Source organism: Eptatretus burgeri, chromosome 10 (genome assembly GCF_056783735.1).
Source record: "Eptatretus burgeri isolate ZD-2024b chromosome 10, Ebu_testis_v1, whole genome shotgun sequence".
In the NCBI taxonomy this organism is placed as follows: Eukaryota; Metazoa; Chordata; class Myxini; order Myxiniformes; family Myxinidae; genus Eptatretus; species Eptatretus burgeri.
In genome coordinates this window covers 22,331,443-22,359,291 of record NC_140970.1, presented here as the reverse complement: position 1 = coordinate 22,359,291, position 27,849 = coordinate 22,331,443, and the positions used below count along the sequence as shown (strand labels likewise).

General features: G+C 44.4%; 2 protein-coding genes across 3 annotated transcripts in view; both read right to left on the bottom strand.

Annotated features, from left to right (window-relative positions):
• Positions 1 to 1,916, bottom strand: part of ATXN10 (ataxin 10) — a 95,378-nt gene extending 93,462 nt beyond the window's left edge. Inside the window, exon 1 of the mRNA XM_085897388.1 lies at positions 1,576 to 1,916. Within this exon, the coding sequence (XP_085753514.1) occupies positions 1,576 to 1,703 (128 nt within the window). The 5' untranslated portion in view covers positions 1,704 to 1,916. The remainder of the gene's footprint in view (positions 1 to 1,575) is intronic.
• A 3,674-nt stretch (positions 1,917 to 5,590) lies between these two features.
• The window catches only part of LOC147018071 (fibulin-1-like), a 105,446-nt gene continuing 83,187 nt past the window's right edge, over positions 5,591 to 27,849 (bottom strand). The window contains exons 10-16 of one of the 2 annotated variants that reach the window (XM_085897386.1): positions 27,077 to 27,202; positions 26,642 to 26,761; positions 23,465 to 23,590; positions 19,538 to 19,661; positions 11,057 to 11,202; positions 10,780 to 10,914; positions 5,591 to 5,980 (exon numbers count right to left, since the gene is read on the bottom strand). In XM_085897386.1, the coding sequence (XP_085753512.1) occupies positions 5,841 to 5,980; positions 10,780 to 10,914; positions 11,057 to 11,202; positions 19,538 to 19,661; positions 23,465 to 23,590; positions 26,642 to 26,761; positions 27,077 to 27,202 (917 nt within the window). In that variant the 3' untranslated portion in view covers positions 5,591 to 5,840. The remainder of the gene's footprint in view (positions 5,981 to 10,779; positions 10,915 to 11,056; positions 11,203 to 19,537; positions 19,662 to 23,464; positions 23,591 to 26,641; positions 26,762 to 27,076; positions 27,203 to 27,849) is intronic. The other variant, XM_085897387.1, reaches the window with a different exon arrangement.

The following is a 27,849-nucleotide window of genomic DNA, read 5'->3' as shown; positions in this document are numbered from 1 at the left end:
TCCCTCAGATTGGACTCGGGTGAAAGTCTTTAACAGGTGATTACTACCACGAAGCTGTGAGTCCCGGAATGCTTTCAAAGATTTTTCTTCATCTATGGATGTAGGACTTTCAAAAAAGCATCGTGAGAACTTGCCACCCTAAGTGGTACCAATATCTGGTCTGGTTCATAGACTATTAGGTAAATGGCCAAATCATGTCAAGTGAACATGTGAAATGAAGAAAATAGACATTAGGAAGTGGAAGCAATAAGCATGATGGTCAAAATTACTTCCTCCTTCTCATATCTGAATGGCTCTAACACCTTTTTCCTGGCAACCTGCAAGTCTCACCCTTTATGGAGAGATTCCACATTCCTGGACACAGATTGGCCATCCAACCGAAATGTGGATGTCACCCCATGATATAAGCCTGAGGTTGGCTTAACGGTTAAGGTGGCCGGCTTAAGATCTTAGGATCTTGAGTTTGAGCCTGTATGTCGTTAAATTAACACCAGGTCAGTTGACTCAGTCGATTATCTTTCTGAGGTCGGCAAAATGAGTACCAGCTTACTGGTAACAGGGGGCACTGTAGCATCGCTGTGCTCCCAGAAAATGACAGTCAAGCAGTCACAAGCTGCATACGAATAAACAACCTCATTGACAACGACATAGCTCTTCTGGTTATAACTCAACCGTCGTAGCCCAAAAGGGCACGGCTGAGCTCATGGAACTGCACGGGTATCGAAGTAGACTCCTTAAGCCGACACTGATGATGTGCTCTCTGACGAAACTCCAAATCAAAACATCGATTTGCACGAACATTCTCAAAACTCATTGAGCTACCAAGATCGAAATGCCGGTCAATGGTCTCTCAGAATGCCTCCAACGTGCCAATCAGCACCAGATCGACGTTTCCACGGTTTCCAACGCAGGTGTCACTTTTGGCCAAACGTGTGTGTGTGTGTGTGTGTGTGTGTGTGTGTGTGTGTGTGTGTGTGTGTGTGTGTGTGTGTGTGTGTGTGTGTGTCATGGCTTTTGTCTATTAATTACGTACGTCTATTATTTAATTATTTATGTACCATTGAAATGTACTTTTTCACCCTTTCGAGTGCCGAGACCCCCTTCGGCCTTTTGAAGACCAAACCTTTTGAAGACCGAAGACCTTTTGAAGACCCCTTTGTATTTATAAAATCTGCGCAACATTTTCCAAATATCCACTCACAACGACTTAAATCGAAGGTGCCAGAGAACTTGGACTCTTGCCCAGCACATCACGCTTGGGTCAATCCCGTCCTGAGGTCACCTGTTCGGAGGCTCACCTGCCTCTTCCCCTCAAGCCCGAATAGCAGTATAACGGATTCAGCATATGGCTGCCGGGCTCGTCGGTTTGATCACATCACTCCGATCCTCAAGACCCTTTACACCGGTTCCCAGCGCACCGAGGTATGCATCTTATAACATTCCTGTTCACCTGGAAAGCCAAACACCGAGCGGGTATACCTGTCACACCTGGGTGGGTGTGCAGCCGTCTGCGGCCTAGCAACCACGTCGCTGCGATGTCGGCTCATCCGTGAAGTTAGTTTCATACGAACTCACCTGTTCTCAGGTTGCCTGAAGACGCGAGTGAGCTCGACAACCGCTTCCAACGTCCGAGGACCAAGCTTTTGTAGAGTCCCGTCCACAGACAGCAATTCATTCAATTCGGGTAGTCGGACGCCCGCCATGTTTGTTTGTTCTGACAACTTAAAAAAGAAAAAAACCTCAAAACGTTCTCATTTCACAGAGTTTGCATCAACCCGAACTCATTTATAGTATGAAGGAAACGTGTTGCCGACGATGACCAAAGTCTGAGCAGCAATACACCGCCTTGCCACCATTGTAGTTGTTGTTTAGCGGTCTTATCCAAACGATTATTTAAAATAACACGATTATTGGCGGGAAATGTATATCATGCTCTTTCCCATAACAGCTAAAAAAAAAATTAAAAAAAAAGATAATCTTCAAGAGAATCCCGTGAACCGGAAATAGTTGTTCTGAGGTGATCCTTGGCTGACAGGAATTCTGGTGTTTTATATATATATTTTTTGATTTTTTTTGTTTAGTTTCTGTCGTACCCTCTCTACATTGTATGTTATTATTTATTCACGTTGGTTTTACCGAATGAAAAACATCAAATCAAAATCCCATTATAAACACCAGGGGTGTGTTCCGTTACCAAGCCGCTTGCCAAGCCCTCCGTTCCTTATCAACCGTTTCGTTGGAGTGCTTGTATGAGTGTTAAGCCGCTTGGCGAGCGCTACAAGCTGCTTACCTCCACCACAGAAAGTGGACGAGGGTTATGTTTTCACCTGTCTGTCTGTTTGTTACTTTGCGAAATCTTCGATTTTGTCAAGTATGTTGGTCTGTTCCGTTTGTTGGTTTGTTTGTCCGACAGCCCAAACGGCTGGACCAGTCGTTCTTAAATTTTTACACCTGATAGGCAATCCACCTGAGACGGTCCGCCTCCAAACCCCGTCTAAATCGGACTAAACGTCACGACGTGACGTCACACAACGTTTTTGGACATTTTTGGACATTTTGGACAATACATCTTTGGACATAACTCAGTAACCGGAAGTCGTAGCGACTTCCTGTTGACGCCAAAACAAACGTCAATGGAATATCTAAATGTTTTAAAATGCATGTTAGTACAAATTATACACAGTTTTCACAAGCGTATGACGTCAAAGTTTTTATAAAAAATTCTATTCGTTCTACAGGTCACAATTCTTAACCGATTTGGATGAAATTTTAACAGCTGATAGAAATCCACAGTGCAAAAAGATATGTGACTTTTGGTGATGTTCAAGATCAGGATCTGGATTCTGCATCACTTTATATTATCACCCATTATAAACCAATGGGTAATTTTGTGAATTACACATGGCTATTTCTCAAACAGTTTTGCACTTTTTATATTGAAACTTCTTCTGTCTATTTATGTATGTAATATTAACATGTGTACAAAGTTTGATCGAAATTGACCCAAGGTCAAGGCCAGGGTCACCCAAAACATGAAAAACACACTTATAAAATACATACTTTTGTTTTACAACATATTTCAAACCTGATAACGGGATCGTAAAGCTGGTTTAAAAGCAATGTTCCGAGGTATTTTCAAATATTTGCTACGATCAGAATGAAGGCAACAAGCACCGATGATAAGTTGTTGAATGTCACATAGTGGCTTTAAATGAGTTGTGAAAATTTTCAATCTGCTGCCGTTACCATGACAACGCGCGCCTGATTGTTATTTGTGACGTCGCGTCATTTTTATTAATGTACGAACAAATAAACACCACACATTCCATGACATTACAGCTTGGACCACCACACGGAAAGGTCAACTAATTCGCCAAGTGTCGTGCTAAGCACGATTTTTCATTTGTTTGTTTGTCTGTTTGTTTGTGTGTAGGATATCTCAAAAAGTTGTGGATGGATTCAGATTAAATTTGGTGGACAGGTTGGGTGTGTGACAATGACAAACTGTTTTGATTTTGGTGAAGATCCTGATCCGGATCAGATAATTTTTTAAGCATTTCTTCACCATTGAGAGATGGGGCTAAAAAGATATATAGCACAATATCTCAAAAAGTTTTGGACGGATTTGGACAAAACTTGGTGGACATGTTGGGTGTGTGATGACGAATTTATTCAATTTGGTGAACACCCGAATATGAGAATTTTTTTTATTTTTAAAGTGATTCTTCACCATTGAGAATGGGGCTTTAAATAATATATAGCATGATATTTCAAAAAATTATTGGGCCCAATATGTTATACTGGATCAGGCATTGTTTGGCAGAGGGATGCTCTTTCCCAAGTGCCATTCTAGTCTTATTTTGTTACGTCCTGATTCGTTATATGTTCTTGTTCTTCCAAGAACCTCGAGACTTTGCATACATTTTTGTTTAAGTTGAGGCATAAAATTACTTTCCTTTTTCTTTGTTTATGTTCATTTACAGCTTTTATTCTTTGTTAATATTTATTGTATGCATATTAATTGCTTTCCACCTTTGCTATTTTGTAGGATAACCATCACTTGTATTTAAAATTGTGTTGGATTCTGCATGTAGAGATTCGTTTTATTACCTGAACTCTTGTCACCGTACTTTATGGAGAATTTAAATTGTGTGCAATAACCTTAAAGTTTATCTTTTGTATAACTGGTCCATCTTGCGGTTACTTAGCTGTATGAATTGTCAAGTTGATCACTCCCACACAGAAGGTTGCACAAATAGTACTGGATTTGATGTTTGGATCAAATCCACATTCAGAATAAAGAGCAAACTCGTTTTTCTTATCGCTAATATTTTAGTTATCTTGAAGCAACCTGAACGTACTCTCATAGGATTGTGAGATAATGATTAATGTGAAAATTAATGTCTTTGCCATCTGTATCTTGATGACTCCCACTAAATTTGAATACGTGTTGGAAAAAGTCAGCTGGCCAGTATATCCAATAAAAATGATGCCACCATGAGATACGTAGTAGCAGCAAAGGCCCAGCGGAGACATTGCGAGGTTCCTAACTACCAGGACAGTTCTATCACCCATTCCCTTACCTGACCACCCACTGACAACTTTTCAAACCGTAATTTCATTTCAATGAATGGCACACATTCTTACTTGGACCTTTACATGAAATGCGAATTGAGTTCCAGGCCTTGCATAGTCTGATGATGTTTTGGCCCTTGGGAGAAGAGCCTTTGTTATATTAACAGTGGTCAAATTAACCTTGCCTCTAAAGCCAGTCGCTGACTGGGAATCAAGTCCTTCCTCAGTCCACCTGAGCTCCTGACCACTTACAAATCTTTTGTCCGCATCCTGATGGAGTACTGCTCTCCCCTCTGTGCTGGTGCTCCTGCCTCCCACCTTTCTCAGCTTCACGCTGTGGAAACCAAGGCATTTCGGATCATTGGAATCTCCCGCGCTGAGGCTGAGTCTTTGGGCCTCTCACTCAATCACCGCAGGTTGGTCGGTCGTCTTTATGTCTTCTACGTCTCCTCTCCAGCCTCGCTCCTCCCCCCTGCTCTCTCTCTGCAATTTGTCCAGAACCACATTTCCACAGGGCTCTCAAGGTCCGTCAACAACCCCCTTGTGGTAAAACTACCAAAATCACGAATCACTGCTCACCTTCACTCTTTCATTCCTCTTTTTTCCTGCCTTTGGAATAAACTCCCTCACTCTATTCATCCCCATTCTTCCCTCCAGGCCTTCAAAACATCTGTTCACAACCACCTCTTATCATCACCCATCCAAATCCTCGATCTTTTCTACCCCCGATAATCTACCCAAGCCCACCTCCTTCAAATTCCCTGCTTTCCTTCCTGAAAGTCCCTGTAATGTCCATCTTCTATTCCCCATGTTCCCCGTCCCATCCCTCTCCCTTCCACAGATCTCCTAATGTCTCTGTTCCCCACTGTTTTGTCCTTCCCACTCCCTCCCCTCTTGTCTCATGCCCCCCCTTGCTGTGCGTTGTGTGTTCGCTCTCACACGAGTCTCGACAAGGTATACAAAAAAAAAGGGACGTGGAGTAGCTTGTGCATACATCACATGCAGGACAAAGACATCAGTGGACGTCAGTGTAATTTTCAATCAATTCGAATCTTGTTATCAACCAAGCAAACTCCACTAAGTAACAGGCAAATGTTATTATTTTTACATTGGTGCAGATGTTGGGAGATGTTCCATGTAACAGCACAAAAGTCTCAAACAGACGATGCACCATTAACCCAGAACAAAGCCACATGGAACATGGGTATCACCTGTCACATGGTTTACAGGATCCCTACAATGGCATTCATGGGACAAGCAGCTTCTCAAAAGGCATAAGATGAAACAAACACATGTATGTAAATGACGTTGCGGTGAGTGAGGTTCCCTGCACGATAAAAATCTAACACAACTTTAAGCCGTGTTGCGTAAGGACCCTGGACGGCCTGTCGGATTCTCAGCTTTCCTGAAAAAAAAAAACAGGCAAAACAAACAATATAATACTTGAAATGATATTAATGACTGACAAACACTTTTTGAAAATTAACCGTGTATAAAACATGTCATTCCAGTTCCTTATCTCCCCCATTTATTGTTACACGACCATGATTATTTGAACTCCCCTCCAAACAATCCCTCTTGACATCATCATGTATCCGCATGAACTCACCAATGCTTTATCAAATTCCCCTTGGCACAAAATAAAATTTGTAGCCTAGATTTTTCTTCCTTCTCCCTTTTCTCCCAAAGCAAAATACAGTATTTTTAAAGGATGAGAAAACTTGGTGGATGAGTAGAGGTGAGGCATGAAGAAGCGGGACAAAGTGTCATAGGAGGTCATGAATGATATTTTAATGCAAGGTGCATGCGTAATCCACCGTTCAATTTCAGATTCGTATTTTAACATCAATGCATGTCTATTTTCACAAGATGAAATGAGGTAGGCTGGATGGGGTAAAATTAGAATAACGAGTTCCTGCGAGAGCTTAAAAGAAAATGTTTGCTTTCTGGTATGTCTAAGATGCAATTTCCTGCATTCTAGTGCCAAATTCATCCATTTTTTTTTCAGTCAGATGATAGGTTTTTCTATCATGTTGTTACTATTTAGTCCACTGCATGGACTAAAATAAATGAACCAACACCATGAACAAGCAAGACATATATTAAATTTCCATCAACAGATCAAACGCTATATAGGAATTAGAACACTCATCATCCTTGTAATTAAGATGTATTATTTCACCATATTGATTGTATTTCCCAGTATTTTATGTGAAAAATGGAGTAACAGTAACAAGTAACAAGATATTTCATTGGATCAAAATGGTCGTCAATAATTGACCAAAAATACTCCATCTCTCATATAGGAAGTGCGAAACAACGAGAAGCAATTGTCTCATATAGGAAGTGCGGAACTATGCGAAGCAATCGGATTTAAGTCAGTATTCGAGGATGTAACATCAGTTAAACCAGTCGCAATGCAATAATGTTGGAAATATTTTTTTGTGCCGAGAAATTAAAAAAAAGTGTGAGTTTATAGCGAGAACGTGAGAACGTGAGAACGTGACTTTCAACAGAACGCCGTGAGCCTCACGGCAAAAACGTGAGAGTTTTTGGTGTGCGGCAGCGGTGATGGTAAAGTGTATAAAAATAAATAATGATTCCGAAATACATAAACAATACTGAACTATTCTTTCACATAATATAAATATTTTGGCCAAAATTTGGAAATAAAATGGTGTGTCCAATGACTATTGGCACCGATCTCGAAATCATTTGACGTGTCTCATGCACATATGCTATTGCATACATGTGCTGAATATGGAAGACATGCGTCATCCTTTTGGAGTAGAGGCTCTGGACGGACAGATAGACACATGGACAGAATTTAAAATATCAGCTCCCAGCCGGACTGATGCCCGATTGGGGGCTCAAGACTTTGATCAACCATACCGTGATTTACAAAAATAATTTTCCAAAAAAAGGAAGTTCCTGATCCATGTAACCTTATTTTACTATATTAATCGAAACCCTCTGTTTTATTGAGCTTCATGAGAAATGGGCAGCTTGGGTGTGAGATGGGTAAAGCCTGTTACGTTGTCCTCACCATTGAAGATCCGATGGCTGTTGCAGAAGCGCTTTGTACATTAGCTAAAGTCAGGTCACAAAGGAGCTTGATCGGCCTTGGTACGGAACTCTGATCACGCTGGTGGTGATAGTAAAGCTAGTTTCAATCAGTTGCTTTAATGGACATGCATGTGACCCTGTCCTTTTCTAAAAACTCTTTTTCATATTTACTTATTCTCGTACAGCTACTCTTCCTCCTTTAAACGTTAACCGAGTTTATTAAATGGTGTGTATGTATGTTTACACACACACACACACACACACACACACACACACACACACACACACACACACACACACACACACACACACACACACACACACACACACACACACACACACACACACACACACACACACACACACACACACACACACACAGACTGTTGCGAGCCTGGTGTTGGCGCAGTGGTTAGTGCAGCGGCTTGGGATCCAAAAGGTCCCGAGTTCAAGCCCCGTTGGGCCACTGAATTAATACACCAGGGGGTTGACTCAGCCTGTCATCCTTCCGAGGTCGGCAAAATGAGTAGCAGTGTACTGGGCTGGTGTATACCCCGGTTAAAATAGGTGTACCAGATCCCTGTGTCGCAAGAGGCGACCAGGGTTGCGTCAGAAAGGGCATCCGGCGTAAAACATGTGCCAAATCACGATGCGGATCATATGGATGATCCGCTGTGGTGACCCCAAACGGGAGCAGCCGAAAGAAGAAGAAGAAGAAGATATATGTGTATATGTATATATATATATATATATATATATATATATATATATATATATATATATATATATATATATATATATATATATATATATATATTGTTACGGTTGTGGAAATTCATAGAACACCATGCAGGTTCCCCAGAGATCAGTTATGTTGATAAGTGTGTGTTCAGATTAGATTTCCCCACTGATGTTTAAAGGGTTTATTCGTGTAACCGGGCTGTGATCTTTGAGGTAGTGTTCTTCTTTTGCTATCTTTATTTTGGACCAACCGCTTCACAACAACCACCTCCACCACCAACCGCATCTCAACAACCACCTTCACAACAACCACCTTCTCCACAACCACCTTCTCAACAACCATCTTCTCCACAACCACCTTCACAACAACCACCTTCACCACAACGACATCTCCTCGCCATCTAAACCACATCTCCTCACAACATAACCAACAACGAACAGCATCGCCTCACCTTCATCTCCATTGCGCCGCCATCTTTGCGCCAGCCACAGCGAGTTCCCCACGAACGGCATTGCCACCGACAGCGCAGGGGTTCCTTGTTAGGACCGGGGCCGGTGATTTCCACAACGTCGGCTTGGGGCTGATGTTCTCTGCAACGTCCACTCTCTTCGCATGACTTGCGATTGGATCAAAAGATCAAAAGGGGCGGAGCCAGCAGGGGGTCAGAGGTCAGAGGGGAGAGATCAAAACCTCGCCTCACGGACTCCATATAAAGGCGCGCAGAGACGCCAAGCGAGGAGTTGAAGTCGGAGTGCAGTTGAAGTCTGGAGTCGGTGGGGAGCTAAAGAAGTCTGGGTTCACCGTGGAGCTCGCTTGAAGAGAGTCAGTGGAGAGTCGGTCTGCGGCCTGTGAGGAGTCGCATGGCGAACAGGCAGTCGTGATCGTCGCAGCGGAGCCTGGAGCGCAGCCTGCCGTGCCGTGCCGAACTGTGGGTTGCTGGAGTGCAGCCGAAGAGGAGTCGCCAACCAGCGGCAAACGGTCCGAGGTGATCGGGCCCCGGGACAGTCCGAACGACGCTGAGGAACAGGCGGGCTCTTAAGAGAGCACCAACTCTTAAAGAGCAAAGGCCCGTTCGTTCCTCTGTGGCATTGTCAACTCGGCCCGATCGACCGGGCCGCACGACGAGCCTGGGCCGAGCCGCGGTCATGCCAGCTGCCGTGTGGGCGGGACGTCGAGGAGCGCCCAGCGAGTCACCATGAGGGTTAAAGGTAACCAGCGCGGCCTCTCGGACCTTTTGCGGTCTCCACGGCTCCGTGAATTATAAAGACCCAAGAGGTCCAATCCTACCCCTTGCCTTTCCTGGGGTTTTTCTTTGAATGAATGTTGTGGCGCCGAGTCCATTAAGTAGAACTGTTAATAAGTAATTGTATATAATAAATAGACCAACGGTTGTAGTTCTTCTTGTCGTGCTTTTGTTGATTGCATTGCTTTTCTTTGCCTTGCATAAATGCATGCGTGTTTGCCTCGCCTAATTGTATACGTGCATGCCTGCATACGTGCTATAATAATAAATGTCCTTGTGTGAATGTTGAGCCGTTCGTTGCGTCCTTTCCCTCAATTGAACTGCCATAATTAAGTTCGGAATATAGTTGGTTGTTAATAACCGATAAGAGAATCGGGTTCGACGGGCTTGGCGATAATCCGCTCGGCAATCGCAAACGGAGCGAGCTGCTTAAGCGGCTCGTTCCCAGCAGGTCCCGTCGAGGTGTAATTCCCCGGCGTTCTGTCTGCATGCATAATTAGGTAAATCGACAATTCAGCGATTGGACCCTGTCGCGCGCGGACAGAATAGTTGGCTGATTTTCGGTGTGATTAAAGATACACCCGTAGCTGGATTTCGGCATTGATCCGAAAGCTGCGACTTGGTTTGCCCGTTCAGTGGGCGAGAGCGGCCGACATTGGCTAGAAGCGGTCACGCGCACGCTGAGCGGGTGGGAAACCACAACAATATATATATATATATATATATATATATATATATATATATATATATATATATATATATATATATATATCAGAAATGTACATCTAGTTCCAATGTTAATCAAGCTAATTGTTTGTACAGAGGTAGAAGGCTGTAGGGCATAGAGACATCTACTTTGGTTGGGTTTTTGACCACAGTGGAGTGATATCTTTCTACCTCTGTTTGTGTTACAGTTCAAGTAAAGCAGAGAATCTGCGCTTACGGCCGAATTAGCTATTTACTTGCCTCATGGCAGCAAAAGCACCGCTCGCTCCGTGCATGAACCTCACAGGCTTTCCTTACAGCTTTACAGACATGCATTTATTCAATCATTCTTCTGAAAATGCAAGTACTGTACACTCAATTGTACGGAAAGCAAAGCCTTTTCATCTCGTATTTACCATGTTGTCCACTTCCGTAAAAAGGCACTCACCGGCAAGGAAGTTTGCCTCTCTGGTATTGATGATGTCAAATATGGCCCTATCATTCCCTTCGACAATTCGAAACACAACATCAAGGCTGGGCAGATGAGGTGTAGACACTCGTGGCACACGCACGTACATGACCTCTGCCGGGTTGGACAGAGAAGGGGAAGAAAGGCAAAATTGCATTTTGCATGTCCAATATGTGGATAATGCCATCGTCTAAGCCCTAAGGGTTCACGCCACGAATGTATGGCGGTGCTGCGGTTAAAGATCAGTCCAAAGTACCAAGAGGAGCTTTGAGCGTGGGCTGCGATGCAAGAGTCAAAGTGGTATGAGATATATCTTTGACCGAATCAACCTCGCAATAGATGTCTGCTGGATCACAACCCTGCTGAATGCAGCGCAGAAGGCTGGAGGAAATCTTTCCTTCCCTAAAAAAGACAAGGTGAACATAAAGGATAAAAGGAGTTAATATAAAAATTGAAACGTTGTTAAACCTGAAGTTGTACTGTACCGGTGTATTGTACATAAATCGATGACTATCGCGGTATGACTGATGCGGAGGCTCGTTTTGTGTCATGTCGTCTTAAGGGCACCATTTATGGACAGCACACCGTCCATAAACGGTGCCCTTAAGACCGACCTTATGACCAAAACGTAGCATTGTTGCTATGCAATTAAAAAAACAAAAACGACATTGTGAAGGAGTTTTGCTGTGATAATGTTGCTGAGTTCTTCCAGCCTCGCTCAAATCTCATTGGTTTATTGCATTGTGTATGCAAGAGGAGGTAGCGTATCCCATGTAAAAAAATATCAAGCTCAGTTGAAAAGCTCAACACTTCAGAAAACTGGTGGTGCAATTGTTCTTAACAAATGAATTTGTTCATTTAGCTTTCAATCATGAAAATGTCTTCCTTGCAGTCATATTTCTCAAAAAAGAATGAAGAACTCATCTTGCTCGTGAAGGCAAGTGTGGGTTTGTGTAGAACGATGGATGAAAACAATAAGATGTGGATTGAGGAATGGTATCCACCATGAAGAGTTAGGATAAGCTAACGTTTCAGGAGTTAACCCCTCGTTGGAGCAAAAGAGAGATTTGGGAAATTGCTTAGGGAACCTATTTTGTGAAGACTTAGGACTCATGCCTGAAACATCAGCTTCAATTGTTTCCAATAAACATCCTGCTGCTTTTATCCATACATTTCAAGCTACTTTTTTGACTCAGAATATCATGAGACTTGATATCCTTCGATGGGGACAACACTCTGTCCCAAGCATTGGTACTGCCGAAGCAGTCTCCTGGGCTATTAGGCACAATCCTGGATGGGTCGCCACCCCGACGTAAGATACTCAAATGGCTCAATCATCCGAGCAATCTGGTACTCATTTTGCCGACCTCAGAAGGATAACAGGCTGAGTTAACCCCATCTGGTATTACTTCAACACCAAGCATAGACTTGATATCATAATGATCTGCTTGAACAGCATCTGCGAAGGAAAACAATTATACTGAAAATATGGGAAATGACTTCATCGCCATGGAATGGAGCTGGCCATCAATAATGGCACAGAATGCAAGCAATTCAGGGCAGCATCATGAGTAGCAACATGGTGCAACCAGTGCCAATTTAATCACAGGATCAATGAGAATGGCACTCGGTGGAGCGCATAGCTCTGCCAGGCCAAACAGTTTACGTTTTGTATCCACTGATAGGCCAGATATGCTCACGTCAGGTCAGGTATGGGAGCATGTGCCAGAACAGCGCGTCGCTGCGTCCACTTTCCGCCGGTACTCCAGGGGCCTCCGTCTGGCCATCGCCCAGGCAGATGCCAGGCCCATCCCCATCTCCTTGAGATGATGGTCAACCTGCTGCAACCATGAGGCACATGGTCGGCCCACTGGCTTCCTCCACTCCTGAGACTCCCTCGCTGAGAGAATCTGGTGAGCAGGATCAGCGTCAGGAAAACGAGCCACATGTCCATACAGCCGCAGCTGACGCTCACGGACTATGCAGGGAACAAATCTCATCCGAGTCTCTCTCAGCAACCGCTCGTTGGACACAAAATCCGACCAGCGGTAGCCAAGGATTCTCCGAAGAGATCTGGTACCAAAGGAATTAAGTTTCCATCTCAGATCCTTGGTCAAAGTCCAAGTCTCGCACCCATAGAGCAAGACTGGAAGTACCAAGGACCTGAAGACTCGGACTTTCGTCCTCCCGCACAGGTACCGGCAGCGCCACACCCCATGATCCAGTGAATCCATGACTCCCCAGGCCCGACCCAGACGTCTATTGACCTCCGGCTCACAACCTGCGGAGACATGAATATCACTGCCAAGGTAAGTGAATCTATCCACGACCTCAACATCCTCACCACAAACAGACACAGACAGGACAGCAGCATCCAAGATGTCACCGAAAGCCTGGATCTTAGTTTTGACCCAAGAAATCCGTAATCCCAACGGCTCCGACTCCTCATTCAGCACCTCGAGGGCCCCCAAGAGGATGTCTAAAGTCTCCGCAAAGATGACTGCATCATCTGCAAAATCAAGGTCCGAGATCTTGACATTGTCAAACGATGCACCGCAACTTGATCTCTCTGACATCCTCCCAAAAATCCAGTCCATACAAGTGCTGAAAAGTGTGGGGGAAAGTACACATCCCTGACGAACTCCAGTAACAACTGGAAATAAGTCAGAGATGGTACCACCACACTTCACAGCACTCTCAGTACCAGAGTAGAGTTCAGACATCAGATCGATCAGTTTCGGTGGCACCCCACGAAGACCAAGAATCCTCCAGAGGACATCCCGATTCACTGAGTCGAACGCTTTACAGAGATCAACATAGGCTGCAAGCAGCCCCTGCCAAAACTCTCGTCTGCGTTCGGTGAGGACACAAAGTGCAAGGATACGGTCAATCGTTGACCTCTTTGGTGTAAAGCCTGACTGCTCTGGACGCTGGTGCTCAAGCAGATGGTGGCGAACCCTATCAAGAATTATCCGAGCAAAGACCTTGCCCGGCACTGAGAGCAGCGTCACCCCTCGGTAGTTGTTGCAGTCTTGGCGATCACCCTTCCCTTTCCAGAGAGGGACAACAAGGCCCCTCTTCCAGTCAGTTGGGATGATGCCTGTGTTCCAGGCAGAGCACAAAACTGCATGCAACGACACGAGTGCAGCATTTCCACCAGCATTGAGAAGTTCAGCATGGATGCCTCAGATCCCTGGAGCTTTGCCCCATTTCAACTGGTTCACCGCAGCCCGTGTTTCCACAAGCGATGGTGGACCACAGTTGATTCGAGGGTCAGCAACAGGGATTGTAACACCCTTGACGTCCAACTCGACAGCTGGGGGATCAGCCTGGTACAACCGCTCAAAGTAACCGGCCCAGCGGGCCTTCACTTCAGACTCCTCTGTCAAGAACCTACCACTCTCTGCTTGAACTGTAGTGCTCCGAGGGATGGGCTTGGATGAACGTAATGCGCGAATTCCCCTGTAAGCGGGACGAGAATCACCTGTCCACAGGTGATGCTCTTCCCCCTCACAGATTCCTCGCACATAGGCCTCCTTGTCCACCCTCAGTGCACGTACAGTTTTACGCCTCAGCTCCCTGAACAGCTCAGCTCTGCCATTCAGCCTGGCCCTGCGACTCTGGTCAATGCTATCCAGTGTCCCTTGAGAGACAAAATTCTTCTTTGCCCTGCGGTGAGCTCCAAGGCATCCACCGGCAACATCAAGGACGGTGGTCTTGAAGGTGCTCCACAACTCTTCAGGACCCCCCAAAGCACCCAGACCCCCCAAGTGTCCACTCAGCCTGTTCGCAAACTCCTCAGCTACTCTCTCATCCCTGAGCTTGGCAACATCCAGCCTAGGCTGGGATGGTACCATTCTCCAGGATTTAAGGTGCAGCTTTAGAGTTGCTACAACAAGCCTGTGGTCAGTATTGAGGAACTGAGCACTCCGGTAGACCCTGCAGTTCTGGATCATCCTCCAACGACCGTCAATGAGGACATGGTCAATCTCCTTTGCCACACCGCCAGCGTTGGAATACCAAGTCCAGCGATGAGCTTGCGGGCGCTGAAACCATGAACCAGCCACCCTAAGTCCATGACTTCTTGCAAAGTCAAGGAACTTAGTGCTATTCTGGTTCATAGTTCCTGACCCATGGGGACCAACACACACCTCATAGCCATCCCTATCAGTTCCAGTCGATGCATTGAAATCCCCCAAGACTAGAAGTGTATCTCGTCTGGGGCACTGATCAACCACAGACTCGAGTGTGGCGTAGAATGCATCCTTCACGGTAAGATCACTCGCCTCAGTCGGAGCATAAATAGAGACCAGGGAAATGACACCTAAGGAGTGGCGAATCCTTAATCTCATAATACGCTCGTTGACCGGTGTTACCTCAATTATCATTGGGGTCAGCTTATTGGACACAGCTACAGCAACTCCTTGGGTATGGTAACCATCAGAGCGACCAGACCAATAGTAGGTGTAACCACCCACCATTATCTCGCCGCAATCCGGTCTCTGAACCTCAGAGAGAGCTGCAATCCCGATGTCCAAATGCTTGAGCTCAGATGATAACAGAGACAGGTGATCATCCTCTCTTAGGGATAGGACATTCCAGGCACCCACCCGAAGGGACCGCCTCAGGTTAACCCAAGGAGACCGCCGTCTGGTGGACGACACCTCAGCACCACTCCGACACACTCTCCCGCATTCTGACCCAGGGATGTTACCCCGTGGTTTCCCTCCTATCAAAGATTGGGGGTCCCGAAGGCTTTGCCCCAATCCTGTCATCCGGTGAGCTGCCCTGCGAAGGGAAGCTGCACAGGAGGTACTCCCACGGAGTGGGTTTTCAGATTTTTTTGCGTTTTTGCGTTTTGCGGAATGAAGCGTTTTACGGTGGCCGGAGTGCAAATCCTGCCACCAACCTCCTAATAAGAAGTAACCCAACTGCAGGAGGACGTCCGCAGACACAGTTGGGCACTAGATATGGATGGCCGTTGGCTCACAAGGAGCTCCTCCGCCCTTTGACAGGTTTTGTTTTTAATCCTGCTGGGTGTCCATATCCAAACACCCTCCTCACCAGAAAACCTGGTGGGGGAGACGGTTTAGTCGCCGACAACCCGACCATGGAACAGGTTAGTACAGGTTTACATGGTACCTGTAGCAGGTCACAGATCGAACCTGACCTGACTAACAGGTATGCTGACCTGAACCAAAATCGAATCAGCTTGTTCCTGTCACTGAGCAAACTCATCCAACAAGTTTTGTCATAATACGTCCACAACTTTTTGAAATGTCATCAGGTCAGGTCAGGTCAGGTATGGGAGCATGCGCCGGAGCAGCACCAGAAAAATGAGCCGCATGTCCATACAGCCGCAGCTGATGCTCACCGACTATGCAGGCAACAAATCTCATTTGAGTCTCTCTCAGCAACTGCTTGTTGGACACAAGGTCTGACCAGCGACAGCCAAGGATTCTCCACAGATACTTGGTACCAAAATAATTAAATCTTCATCTCAGATCCTTGGTCAGAGTCCAAGTCTCACATCCATAGAGCAAGACTGGAAGCACCAAGGACCTGAAGACTCGGTACTCGTTCTGCTGCACAGGTACCATCAGCCCCACACCCCATGATCCAGTGAATCCAGGACTCCCCAGACCCGACCTCGACATCTATTGACCTCTGGCTCACAGCTAGCAGAGACATGAATATCACTGCCAAGGTAAGTGAATCTCTCCGTGACCTCAACATCCTCATCACAAATAGGTACAGACAGGACAGCAGCATCCATGATGTCCTTGAAAGCCTGGATCTTGGTTTTGACCCAGGAAACCCGTAATCCCAGGGGCTCTGACTCCTCAATGAGCACCTTGAGGGCCCCCAAAAGGATATCCAGGCTCTCCGCAAAGATAACTGCATCATCTGTGAAATCAAGGTCACAGATCTTGCATTCCCAAACGATGCACCACAGCTTGATCTCTCTGACATCCTCTCCAGATTCCAGTCCAGACAAGTGTTGAAAAGTGTGGGGGACAGTACTCACCCCTGACAAACTCCAGTAGCAACTGGAAATAAGTCAGAGATGGAATCACCACATCTCACAGCACCCTCAGTACCATAATATAGTTCAGACATCAGATTGATCAGTTTTGGTGGCACCCCACGAAGACCAAGAATCCTCCAGTGAGCATCCCGATTCACTGAATAGAACGCTTTACAGAGATCAATATAGACTGGAAGCAGTGCCTGCTGAAACCCTCATCTGTATTCGGTGAAGACCTGAAGGGCAAGTATGCGGTCAATCGTTGACCTCTTTGGTGTAAAGCCTGACTGTTCTGGTTGTTGTTGCTCAAGCAGATGGTGGTGAACTCTATCAAGAATTATCCGAGCAAAGACCTTGCCCAGCACTGAGAGCAGCGTTACTCCTCGGTAGTTGTTGCAGTCCTTGCGATCACCATTCCCTTTCCAGAGAGGGACAACAAAGCCCCTCTTCCAGTCAGTTGGGCTGATGCCTGTGTTCCAGGCAGAGCACAGAACTGCATTCAACGACATGAGTGCAGCATTCCACCAGTTTTAAGAAGTTCAGCATGGATGCCACAAATTCCAGGAGTTTTACCCCATTTCAATTGGTTCACATCAGCCTGTGTTTTCACAAACAAAGGTGGATCACAGTTGAATGGAGGGTCAGAAATTGGGATAATAACACCCCTGCCTTCCAACTCAACAGCTGCTGGATCAGCCTGGTACAGTCACTCAAAGTAACCTGCCCAGCAGGCCTTCACTTCAGACTCCTCTGTCAAGAGCCCACCACCTTCTACTCTAACTGCAGTACACCGAGGGACAGACTTGGAGGAACACAATGCGCGAATTCCCCTGTAAGCAGGACGAGAATCACTTGATCACAGGTGATGCTCTACCCCCCCTCACAGATTCCTCACACATACGCCTCCTTGTCCACCCTTAAGGTGCTGTTACACCTTGACGATTTAGCCAGCGTATGCCGACTTGTGAAAAATTTGGCTATAACGCTGGCACACATCGAATACGTTATGGGTAAGTTTTGTATACGTTAAGAGCACGTTGAAAAACACTGCCATACGTCATAGTATGCTGGCTTTCATCGTTGTACTTTGCGGTTGTCCTCAAATTTTAGCATGCTTGAAATTTTACGACGTATGCCAGCGTATGACTCACATGTTCTGCTACACTGGCCATAAGTTGTAGGCACGTTATGCGATCGTTGACACACGTCGACACACGTTACTTGTAAGTTACTCATAAGTCGAAACACGTCGAGGTAATGATTAGCGTACCCGAAACTTATTTATAACCTATGAGTAACATGTTGTAGGCACGTTACACGATCGTTGACACACGTCGAGGCACGTTATGCGAGCGTTGACACACGTCGAGGCACGTTACTTGTAAGTTACTCATAAGTCGAAACACGTCGAGGTAATGCTTACCTACCCAAAACTTATTTCTAACCTATGAGTAACGTGCTTTGAACCTATGTGTAACGTACCTCCAACGCATATTGACGTATGTAGACGTATTTGATTGACGTCTTCCAGACGACCACAGAACTTATTGAATGTGTTTCTAATTTACAGCTACCGTATAATAGCGTATTAGCAGCGTGTAAAAAAACAAGAAACAACAATAACTTCCGATATTTCGTCACGTGCCGTTACGTCACGTCCGATTGCCTCTTCAGTTTGCTCATGTCTTATTCTTAGTTCCTCCTCTGTAAATATTTTCTGTTTGAGGATATTGTCACGTCGACGTCGAAACTTAAAAGCAAATGTCCGAATATATTTTAAAATTCCTGATAGACTAAAAAAAAAACAAAAAAAAAACAACTTCAGATATTTCGTCACGTACCTTCATGGAGCCAAGGCGAAAAAAATAAATTGTGCCTTGATGGAGAAAATAAGTTTCGGGTATGCTAAACATTACCTCGACGTGTTTCGACTTATGAGTAACTTACAAGGAACTTGTGTCGACGTTTGTCAACGATCGCATATCGTGCCTACAACTTATTCCCAGCGTAGCGGAACGTGTGAGCCATACGGCGAGTACGTCGTAAAATTTTAAGCATACTTGAAATTTCACGACGTATGAGACGTACCACGAAATATGACAGCATACTTCATCGTTTTTCAGCGTGCTCTTAACGTATACACAACTTACCCATAACGTATTCGACATGTGCCAGCTTGGTTTGGCAAATTTTTCATAGGTCGGCATACGCTGGCTAAATCGTCAAGGTGTGACTGCGTGGTTGACACTTTCAATTTTCAGGCGGTTATGATTTAAATCGGCGTGCGGCAGGTTTCTAACAGGCTACACCACGAGTTCGTCGGCGATACGTGCAGCGCGCTATGCCTAAGTTAAACTATCGTTGGGCATAGGTTGTGAACGCCGACAACAGGCTAAGCATTCGTTGGTATAAGTTATCTATAAGACAATGAAACATTCTGTGCCCATTACTAATATGTTATGCATACGACCAACACATTATGAATACGACCAAAACTTAAAAACATCAAAATTTCAGTGTACGCCATCGTTTTACATACATTTTTATACATTGCCATTGCTGGCTAAATCGTCAAGGTGTGACACAGCGCCTTTAGTGCAGGAACAGTTTTATGCCTCAACTCATTATGAGGCACTCATTCCGAAAACCTTTTCCTCATGATATAGCAAAGCTTTGGAGGCTCTAAGCGACAGACTTGGAAAAACTCACCGGCTCTGGATTGCTTTGTAGTTCACGGGGCAGGAAAGTGAGAGGCAGCGAAATCCACCTCCAACATTCAAGCAAGTTTGATATGTCGAGCAGTTGTGGCTCTGCATTGCACACTCATCAATATCTGTAATGAAAAAACACTTTTAAATAAAAATAACAACAACGAAAATTGCTTACATAATTTTAAACCCATTAAATGCACTTGGATTTATTTATTTTTTGACATCGCCAGAAATGCAGAAAAATGGGTATTTCTGAAAGTAACTCCAAGGAAACAAATTGGATTGGAGGAAAAAAATATGTTTTCGATAGACCCCTGTGGGGTCAGTATGTAGTTCAATAGGTGAGATGTGATTCTGAGCTGGTGGTGAATTTCGAAATGTGTTTTACCAACTCTTTATTCGTTTTCTTTGAAAATAAAATGAGGATAAAGATTATTTTACAGCCAATCATCCCCTCAATGTCAGTGTTGCTTGTTTATAATAAAGTTATAAAACATGAAGAAATAGAATTTCAACAAAAGGGACATGATGTTTCATAACGAGGAGTGGTTCCAGGAGATGCCATAACTTTGTGATGCGTGCTGTGTGCTGCACACTAGTTTTCACATAATGTGCATTATTTAATTGGTAACTCAAACCATATAGCTCACCCACCTTTTACTCATCAAATTACAGCCCCCTCTCCTCCAACCCCTAAATAAAACTTTGATTACCACCTCATCTCTATCTCCAAGGTTCAAAATAATGCTATTAAAGTGCTTTTAACGTTTGTTCTACAAATCACTCCAATTCCCACATAAGCACATGGCTCACAATGCCTGGATCTTAGGTTCAAATCCCATACACCCTGTAGATTTGTCCTATTTCAAGGTCCTTGTAATTAGTGTACATGTACAATGATCTCTCATAATATCGATGTTCTGCATTTGATATATGTACAAGTTCCTTTCATTGCCTTCAATACCACAAAAAAACCCCTTTAATGTCCTTTTGACAATTTAATTCCCGATTGAATCAGATGTTTACGAGGAAAGTTCTTATTGAAAGCATGAGAATCAAGGTTTGATTCCTGGTGGGGGTTGGGGAGGATGTGGGTATGGGGACAAAAGCTTTGGCAAACTTCTTTACTCAAAATGTCTGTTTACTTCACAATCCATAGGAATCTGATCATTCGTCAATTGACGGTTCACCTTTTGGGTTAATGGTTTTGCCCGTATGGATAGCATGTGGTGTGGTCTTCTCGGATATATTGTGACACCAGGTTACACTGCTTGCTATCTCAAGGTATGGTTACTTTGACCCATAAACAAACACTCCAGACAAAGTCACGTGCCAAAAATGGTCGCTTGTCATATGGGAAGGGCCATCTTTGATTATAATAAAAGGCAATCGCCATTATAACCATCGCCTGAAGCGGGACGGGCTGGTAATTGACTGAGTCAGCGAGTGAGTGTCTGCATGCAGATCTACTTTAAATATATATATATATATATATATATATATATATATATATATATATATATATATATATATATATATATTTATATATATTTCTTTTCAATGATGAAATTGGAACTAAGTTGTTTAATTTAACCACAACAAGTGAAGTATGTGCAGATTATACGCAACATCTGTGGCCACAGAAAAATGTTTCAATATAACATTCACAGCATTTCTCCCCCAGGCCTTGCAGTGCGCATCAGACCACTTGTTCGACTCGCATGTCTGGGCGGCCTTAAGTACAATTACACAAAGTTGTGCAATTTGAAGACAACATATTCTAACTTCACCATAAAAGATGTATACTTTAACGATATGTTGATTTTTTACCTTGAATGTTAATCATGCTCAAGTTAGCCATGCCCGTTCCTGAAGGTGCGTTTGTTCGTACCTCGATCTACTGTAACCTCCATCATTCATGCCAAGGCATTTAAAGGTTATGTCACACCCATGCAGCTTTGTGCATCAAGTAAATTGGGTTATAAATTTAGTATCTAACATGTAATCAATATACCCCAGCGAGGGTCCATATAAGGCGAAATGCTCTGTTGTTATTTAGTTTCCCACAAATTCAGTTCACAGCCGAACATCTTGAGTACTGCAGTTTTCTACAGTGAGGCTTTCAAACAATTTCCCTAATGTTGTTGTGGTGCCGGGTTCAGTGGCGAGGATGACCGCTAGATGGAGCAGTTGGGCCGTCTCCCACCGAACACCGGAATTGAAGGTCGTAACCTTCGGATAACTCCGAAGGTCATGGGTCCCTTAGTGGACGCCAATATTTTGACGGCATGGGGTAGGGTTAATTGTCGAATTCCAATTTACCTAGGTACCCACACCATCTAACTACCGGGGAAGCCTCACCCTCGGCCGACTTTGTCCGAACCGAGTCGCTGTTACCGACTCGGATCCGGCGTAACCAAGCAGGGATTATCAAAGCCTGCCGGACCAAATGAACAATTTACGGCACAAACAGCCTCCCTATTTCTCAAGCCCGGACCATGCTGGGTCATTTATATAAACGACAGGCAACGAGCTGGTACATTTAACGGGTTTATTTACAATAATCGGGAAAGGAGACACAGAGCAGACTTACACCGAATATAATCAAATGTACAATGATGCAAGGCACTTATACCGTTTCTACTTAAAGACTGGGCACACACACACACACACACACACACACACACACACACACACACACACACACACACACACACACACACACACACACACACACACACACACACACACACACACACACACACACACACACACACACACACACACACATCCAAAAAGAAATGCACCCAACCCGGTCTTTATTTGGTCCTCCAGCCGAGGAGGATAGTTCAGCTGGGGGGACAGAGTTCCGTGGTGTACCTGGCGTGCGGCTTGCTGACCTGCCCCTGTGGAGCCCGGGATTATTGGCGGGGAAGTTAGACGCTCCGACCACCAGCCCGCGCGCTCCAACACAAACCACCATGGTGGGACTCGAACCCGCACGGTCAGCTTCACACCAAGCGCCGAGGAGAAGACCAGGGACGAAGACCGACGACCACGACAAGGAGCGCCCTGCAGGCCAGAACCCAGGGGGGTGTCCGACGAACACCTTTTTCTCTGCACCACTCGATTCTCTTCTCCCCTCCCCCACACGGGGTGGGGGGGGGGAATCCGCTCTCTGGAGACTCGCCTCTGGATTGGATGGGGCGTTTCGGGTCTCGTGGTGGCCAGCCATGATTGGAGGAGGGTCACGGTTGGCGGGGAAAAACACGCCTCTTCTGGGCGGAGTCTCTGTGGCTGTTTTGGCGCTTCTCTCTTCTTTGTCGCTTAGTCAAGACATTCTTCTTTCCCTGGGCGTTCTGGCTTCCCATTGGCTGGGGTGCACGTGCGATGCTTGCCCTTCACTCATTGGGCAGAGGAAATGCTCCATGCCCTTTTTTGGAGCGGGGCTCCGATCTGAGGTGATGGAAGCCCCGCCCATGTCTGTGCTCGGCACGCATGCGTGTCAGGAAGGCCGATGGTGGCAGGAACGAAGGAGGATGTTGTTGTTGTTGTTGGATATTAATTCTAACTAAAAAAATAACTCGCAGCGCACATACACTTAATCACCCATTAAACATCGGGACGGGACCCTAACTATAAACACATACTTATCGAAATAACTGAACTGCAGGGACTCTGACTGTTGTGTGCAAATGGCTGCCAGATTCGTAACAATATCACCTCTTCTTGTTCTTGTTCAAAACATGGTTACTGTAAGAGGATGAAATAGGGTGAGCGCAGTGGTACAAAAATAAAATCATGTGACACATAAAATAAAATTCCACTTAGAAAACCTCTGTAAAAATGTTTTTACTATAAGCTGCATTTAATGTTTTATAGGCCTCAGTGTGGAAGTTTGACCTTCCAAGTATGTGCCTCATACCATTGCAGAGACGCCCATCCAAAGAGCGATCGTAGCCAGGGGGACACCGGCAACGGTAGCTGCCCAATGTGTTGACACATTCGTACAAACACTGCCTTTCACCAAACAGTGTGCACTCATTGATATCTGTACACACAGGATGATCCACCACTGAACAATCGCAATGCATCACAAAAGGGAAGAAACAAAGCTCAGCGAATGGCAATACCCAGCTGGATCTGATCTCTGACAAAATCTGGCTCAAGAAAAACCTTTAAGTGGTTCCGAGCCAGCACGATTGCTATATCACGCAGCATATGCCACTCTTTGGAGATGATATTAAGCCAAATATCTCAGAAAATGTTTCACAAAAGCAGATCTGAGGGTTGATAACCATTTATACAGAAACCAAGGCTGGTGGATTAAAATTGGATATTGTGTACGGTATAATGGGATGGACTCAGACAGGACAGCACAGAGGTCGTGCACCTGCCTTTGAGCTCCCTAGTTTAGGTTCCATTTTCTAAACCGCTAGATTTGTGTTTCACAGAGAGGGCGTTATATCACAAAGTTTGCCATCCTCGGATGCAAATTTAGCTGGGAATCAGTCTGCTAACAGAAAAATGATCGGACTTATTATTCCGATGCTGTTTTATCAAAGTGAAACATTCATGGATTTTCAAAAATTCAAGCGCACAATTTGATCCTTAATTAATTGATTAATTTGTTTCATTTTACTTGCTTACATGTATTCAGGCACAAGAAAACAGCAAACACCAGTAAAATTATAACTCTGATTCAATGACACCAGCAATTTCCCTCACACGGTTCAGTGGCTTTTATTATCCCCACGCTTTTTGAAAAAAAACAAAAACATGATTTTATTGTAATCGGCTCTGTCCATCTGTCTGCCCTTCATGCTATCTCCTCCTAAACAGCTGTGCAGAAATTCATCAAACTTGGTAGTTATGATCATCATATGGCAAAAAGGTGCTAGAACAGTATCATTTTTGGCCCCACCCTCTGGGGTGAGGTTGAAAGGTCAAATATCGAAAAATGCAACTCTGGCTTTGCATGTGCAAAGAAACTTTGTATGTGCAATCAAAATTGGGGGACGGATGAAATGTAACTTTTTGTGGATTTGACCTCCCGGGTTCATGCCCCAGGGGTGGGGACTTAGCGTCACAGGGGTCAAAACTGCAAAAACGTTTTCCTCAAAATTTGATATTGGGTCATTACATTCTTGTTGGAACTTTTTGCCATCTTTCAACTTTGCTTTAGGTGGAAAGCATGGGGATTGACGATGGCATGCCATCGCCTTTGCTCTAGTTCCGTTTGTTAAGGCCCAGTCACACCTTGACGTTTTAGCCAGCAATGGCAATGTATTAAAATGTATGTAAAACGCTGGCTTACGTTGAACTTTTGATGTTTTTTTTTAAAGATTCGGACGTTTTCATCACGACTTGGTCTTATGCATAACGTATTAGTAACGGACACAGAACGTTTCGTTGTCTTATAGATAACTTATACCAACGAATGCTGAGCCTGTTGTCGGCCTTCCCAACCTATGCCCAACGATAGTCTAACTTAGGCATAGCGCGCTGCATGCATCGCCGACGATGACGTGGCGTAGCCGATTAAAAGGCTGCCGCACAACGATTCAAATCATAACCGCCGCAGAAATGGAAGTGTCAACATCGCAGTCACACCTTGGCGATCTTGCCAGCGTATGCCGACCTCTGAAAAATGCGTCTAAAACGCTGGCGCACGTCGGATACGGTCTGGGTAAGTTTGGTCTGCGTGAATAGAACGCTAAAGTACGCTATCATACGTCGTATGAAATGGAGTACGTCTTGTAATTTTGAACATGTTGAAAATTTTACGACGTACTTGCCGTATGACACACGCTCCGCATGCGATGGGAATAAGTTGTACGCACGATATGCGATCGTTGACACATCTACACACGTTACTTGTAAGGTGCTCATAAGTCGAAACACGCCAAGGTAATGGTTAGCATCAGTGTTCCAGACTCCCAGTTTTTTTTTTCTTCGGTATGACGGGGTTCAGTGTACAGTGCGGTTATTATTTAAATCGTTGAGCGGCAGCCTATTAATTATATTATATTATAACCGCACTAGAAATTGAAGTGTCAAAATCACCATCATACCAAAGGAAGGAAGGAAGAAAAAAAAGAAAAACCAAAAAAAAAAAAAAACAGGGAGTGTGGAACACTGACTCTAACCATTACCTTGATGTGTTTCGACTTATGAGCATCATACAAGTAATGTGTGTCAACCTGTGTCACCGATCGCGTAACGTGAGTACAACACGTTACTCATAGGTTAGAAATAAGTTTCGGGTACGCTAAACATTACCTCGACGTGTTTCGACTAATGAGTAACTCACAAGTAACGTGTGTCAACGATCGCGTGACGTGCCTACAACTTATAGCCAGCGTTATGCGGAACGTGTGAGTCATACGCTGGCATAAGTCTAAAAATTTCATGCATGGAAAATTTGAGGACAACCGAAAAGTACAACGTTTAAAGCCAGCGTACAACGACGTATGGCAGTGTTTTTCAGCGTGCTCTCAATGTTATCAAAACTTACCCATAACGTATTCAAGGTGTACCAGCGTTTTAGATAAATTTTCCAAAAATCGGCATAAGCTGGCTAAAACGTCAAAGTGTGACTGGGCCTTTAATCCCATATATGAGCCTGAAGATAGTGTTACCAAGTCGATCATTTATTATTAAACTAAAATGGCACTTGGTAGAGTGCATGCCTCCATAGGCTGAACAGTTTATGTTCGGAGGCCACTGGTACACTAGATCTGCATCTGTACCTGAAGCAAAATCTAATAAGCTTGTTCTTGTCAGCAACCCAACTCATCCACCAAGTGTCGTCCAAATCCATCCACAACTTTTTGAGATATCACACTGTATATCGTTTTTGGCCCCATCTCTCAATGTGAAGAATCATTTAAAAAAATTCTCGTATCCGGATCATGATCTTCAGCAAAATCTAAACAGTCCGTCCTTATTTGTCCGAGAAAAAAAAAAAAATAAAACCTATCATTCAAACTGTCCGTCGACACCAGCCCTGACAAGGAGTGTTTGTCTACAAGTTAGCTTGTTTGGAGGTGTGCAAAGGCCAGACAACAGATGACAAATTGGTAACAGGCAAGGACCTGACCTGTGCAAGTGGAGCCATCCGTTTCACTGAGGCGAAAGCCACGACGGCAATAGCACTGGTAGGAGCCATGCACGTTGATGCATTCTTGGTTGCAGGGATGTCCCTGGCATTCATCAATATCTGAACCATTTACAGGGAAAGACCAAAGCCTATTGTTGGGTTATTTCACACCAGAACATCTAAGACTTGGACTGTAATTACCAAGACTTAAAGTTCTTAACAACGATCAGTCTGAAAGAATGACTGACCATCTTGCTCTTCCAAAACCTTCCTCACTGGCCCCATAAATCAATTACTTAATATTCCTAAAAGCATTTCCTCTTTTTGGTTTGAATGACATGTTTGACCCTGGAAAAGAAGAACAAATGGCCTGTAGATGTCCACAATATTTTGTGGTCTTATGGACAGCAGATACTGCAGGAAAGTTGAACTCACCATCACAGTGATGCTTGTCAAGAGAAAGTTTGAACCCTTGGGTGCAAGAGCAGGAATATGAGCCATACGTGTTCTTGCAGAGGTGTGCACAAAGTCTCCCAGAGTACTGCACACACTCATCGATATCTGAGAAGTGCACACAGGTTGAAGGACCCCATTACCTTTTACACAGAGACAATGCATTCCTTTCATACACCATTTGTATTTAATGAGTGTGGTTAAAATTCTAGCCAAATTCTTGCTTATAAAAGGAATAATAATGTTTATAAAGAGAGAAATTTTCATGATTAAATTGTCCTTTATAGTGATGGTAACCAATACACATAACCACACGTTTTCTGCTATAATCAACTTCATCAATGCACCGTACTCTTTACAAAGCTTCGGCACATCTCGGCAAGAGTTATGCTGGGTGGTTTACCATTACCTTCCCACAGAATAACTCACAGACACCACTAATAACACTGAACAACAAAAATTTTTTACTGGAGATGTGTAAAGTGATTTAGACTAATTTGGGTACGCTGATTTCAAAAATCATAACCGTTTTGCTGTATCACGTCAGGATTTTCAGTAACAGAAATATTCCCATTGCCTAGAAGTCAGGATTTCAATGAAATTTACAAAAATTCATTTATTCATTTATTTCATCATGAATGCTTCAAAATTATAGAAATTACAGAAAAACTCCACTAGAATGTAATTAAAAATGCTTTAGGCATTTGGCTTTGCGTTTGTGCTGCTCTGTGTCAGTTTCACGATGCAGGAACCAG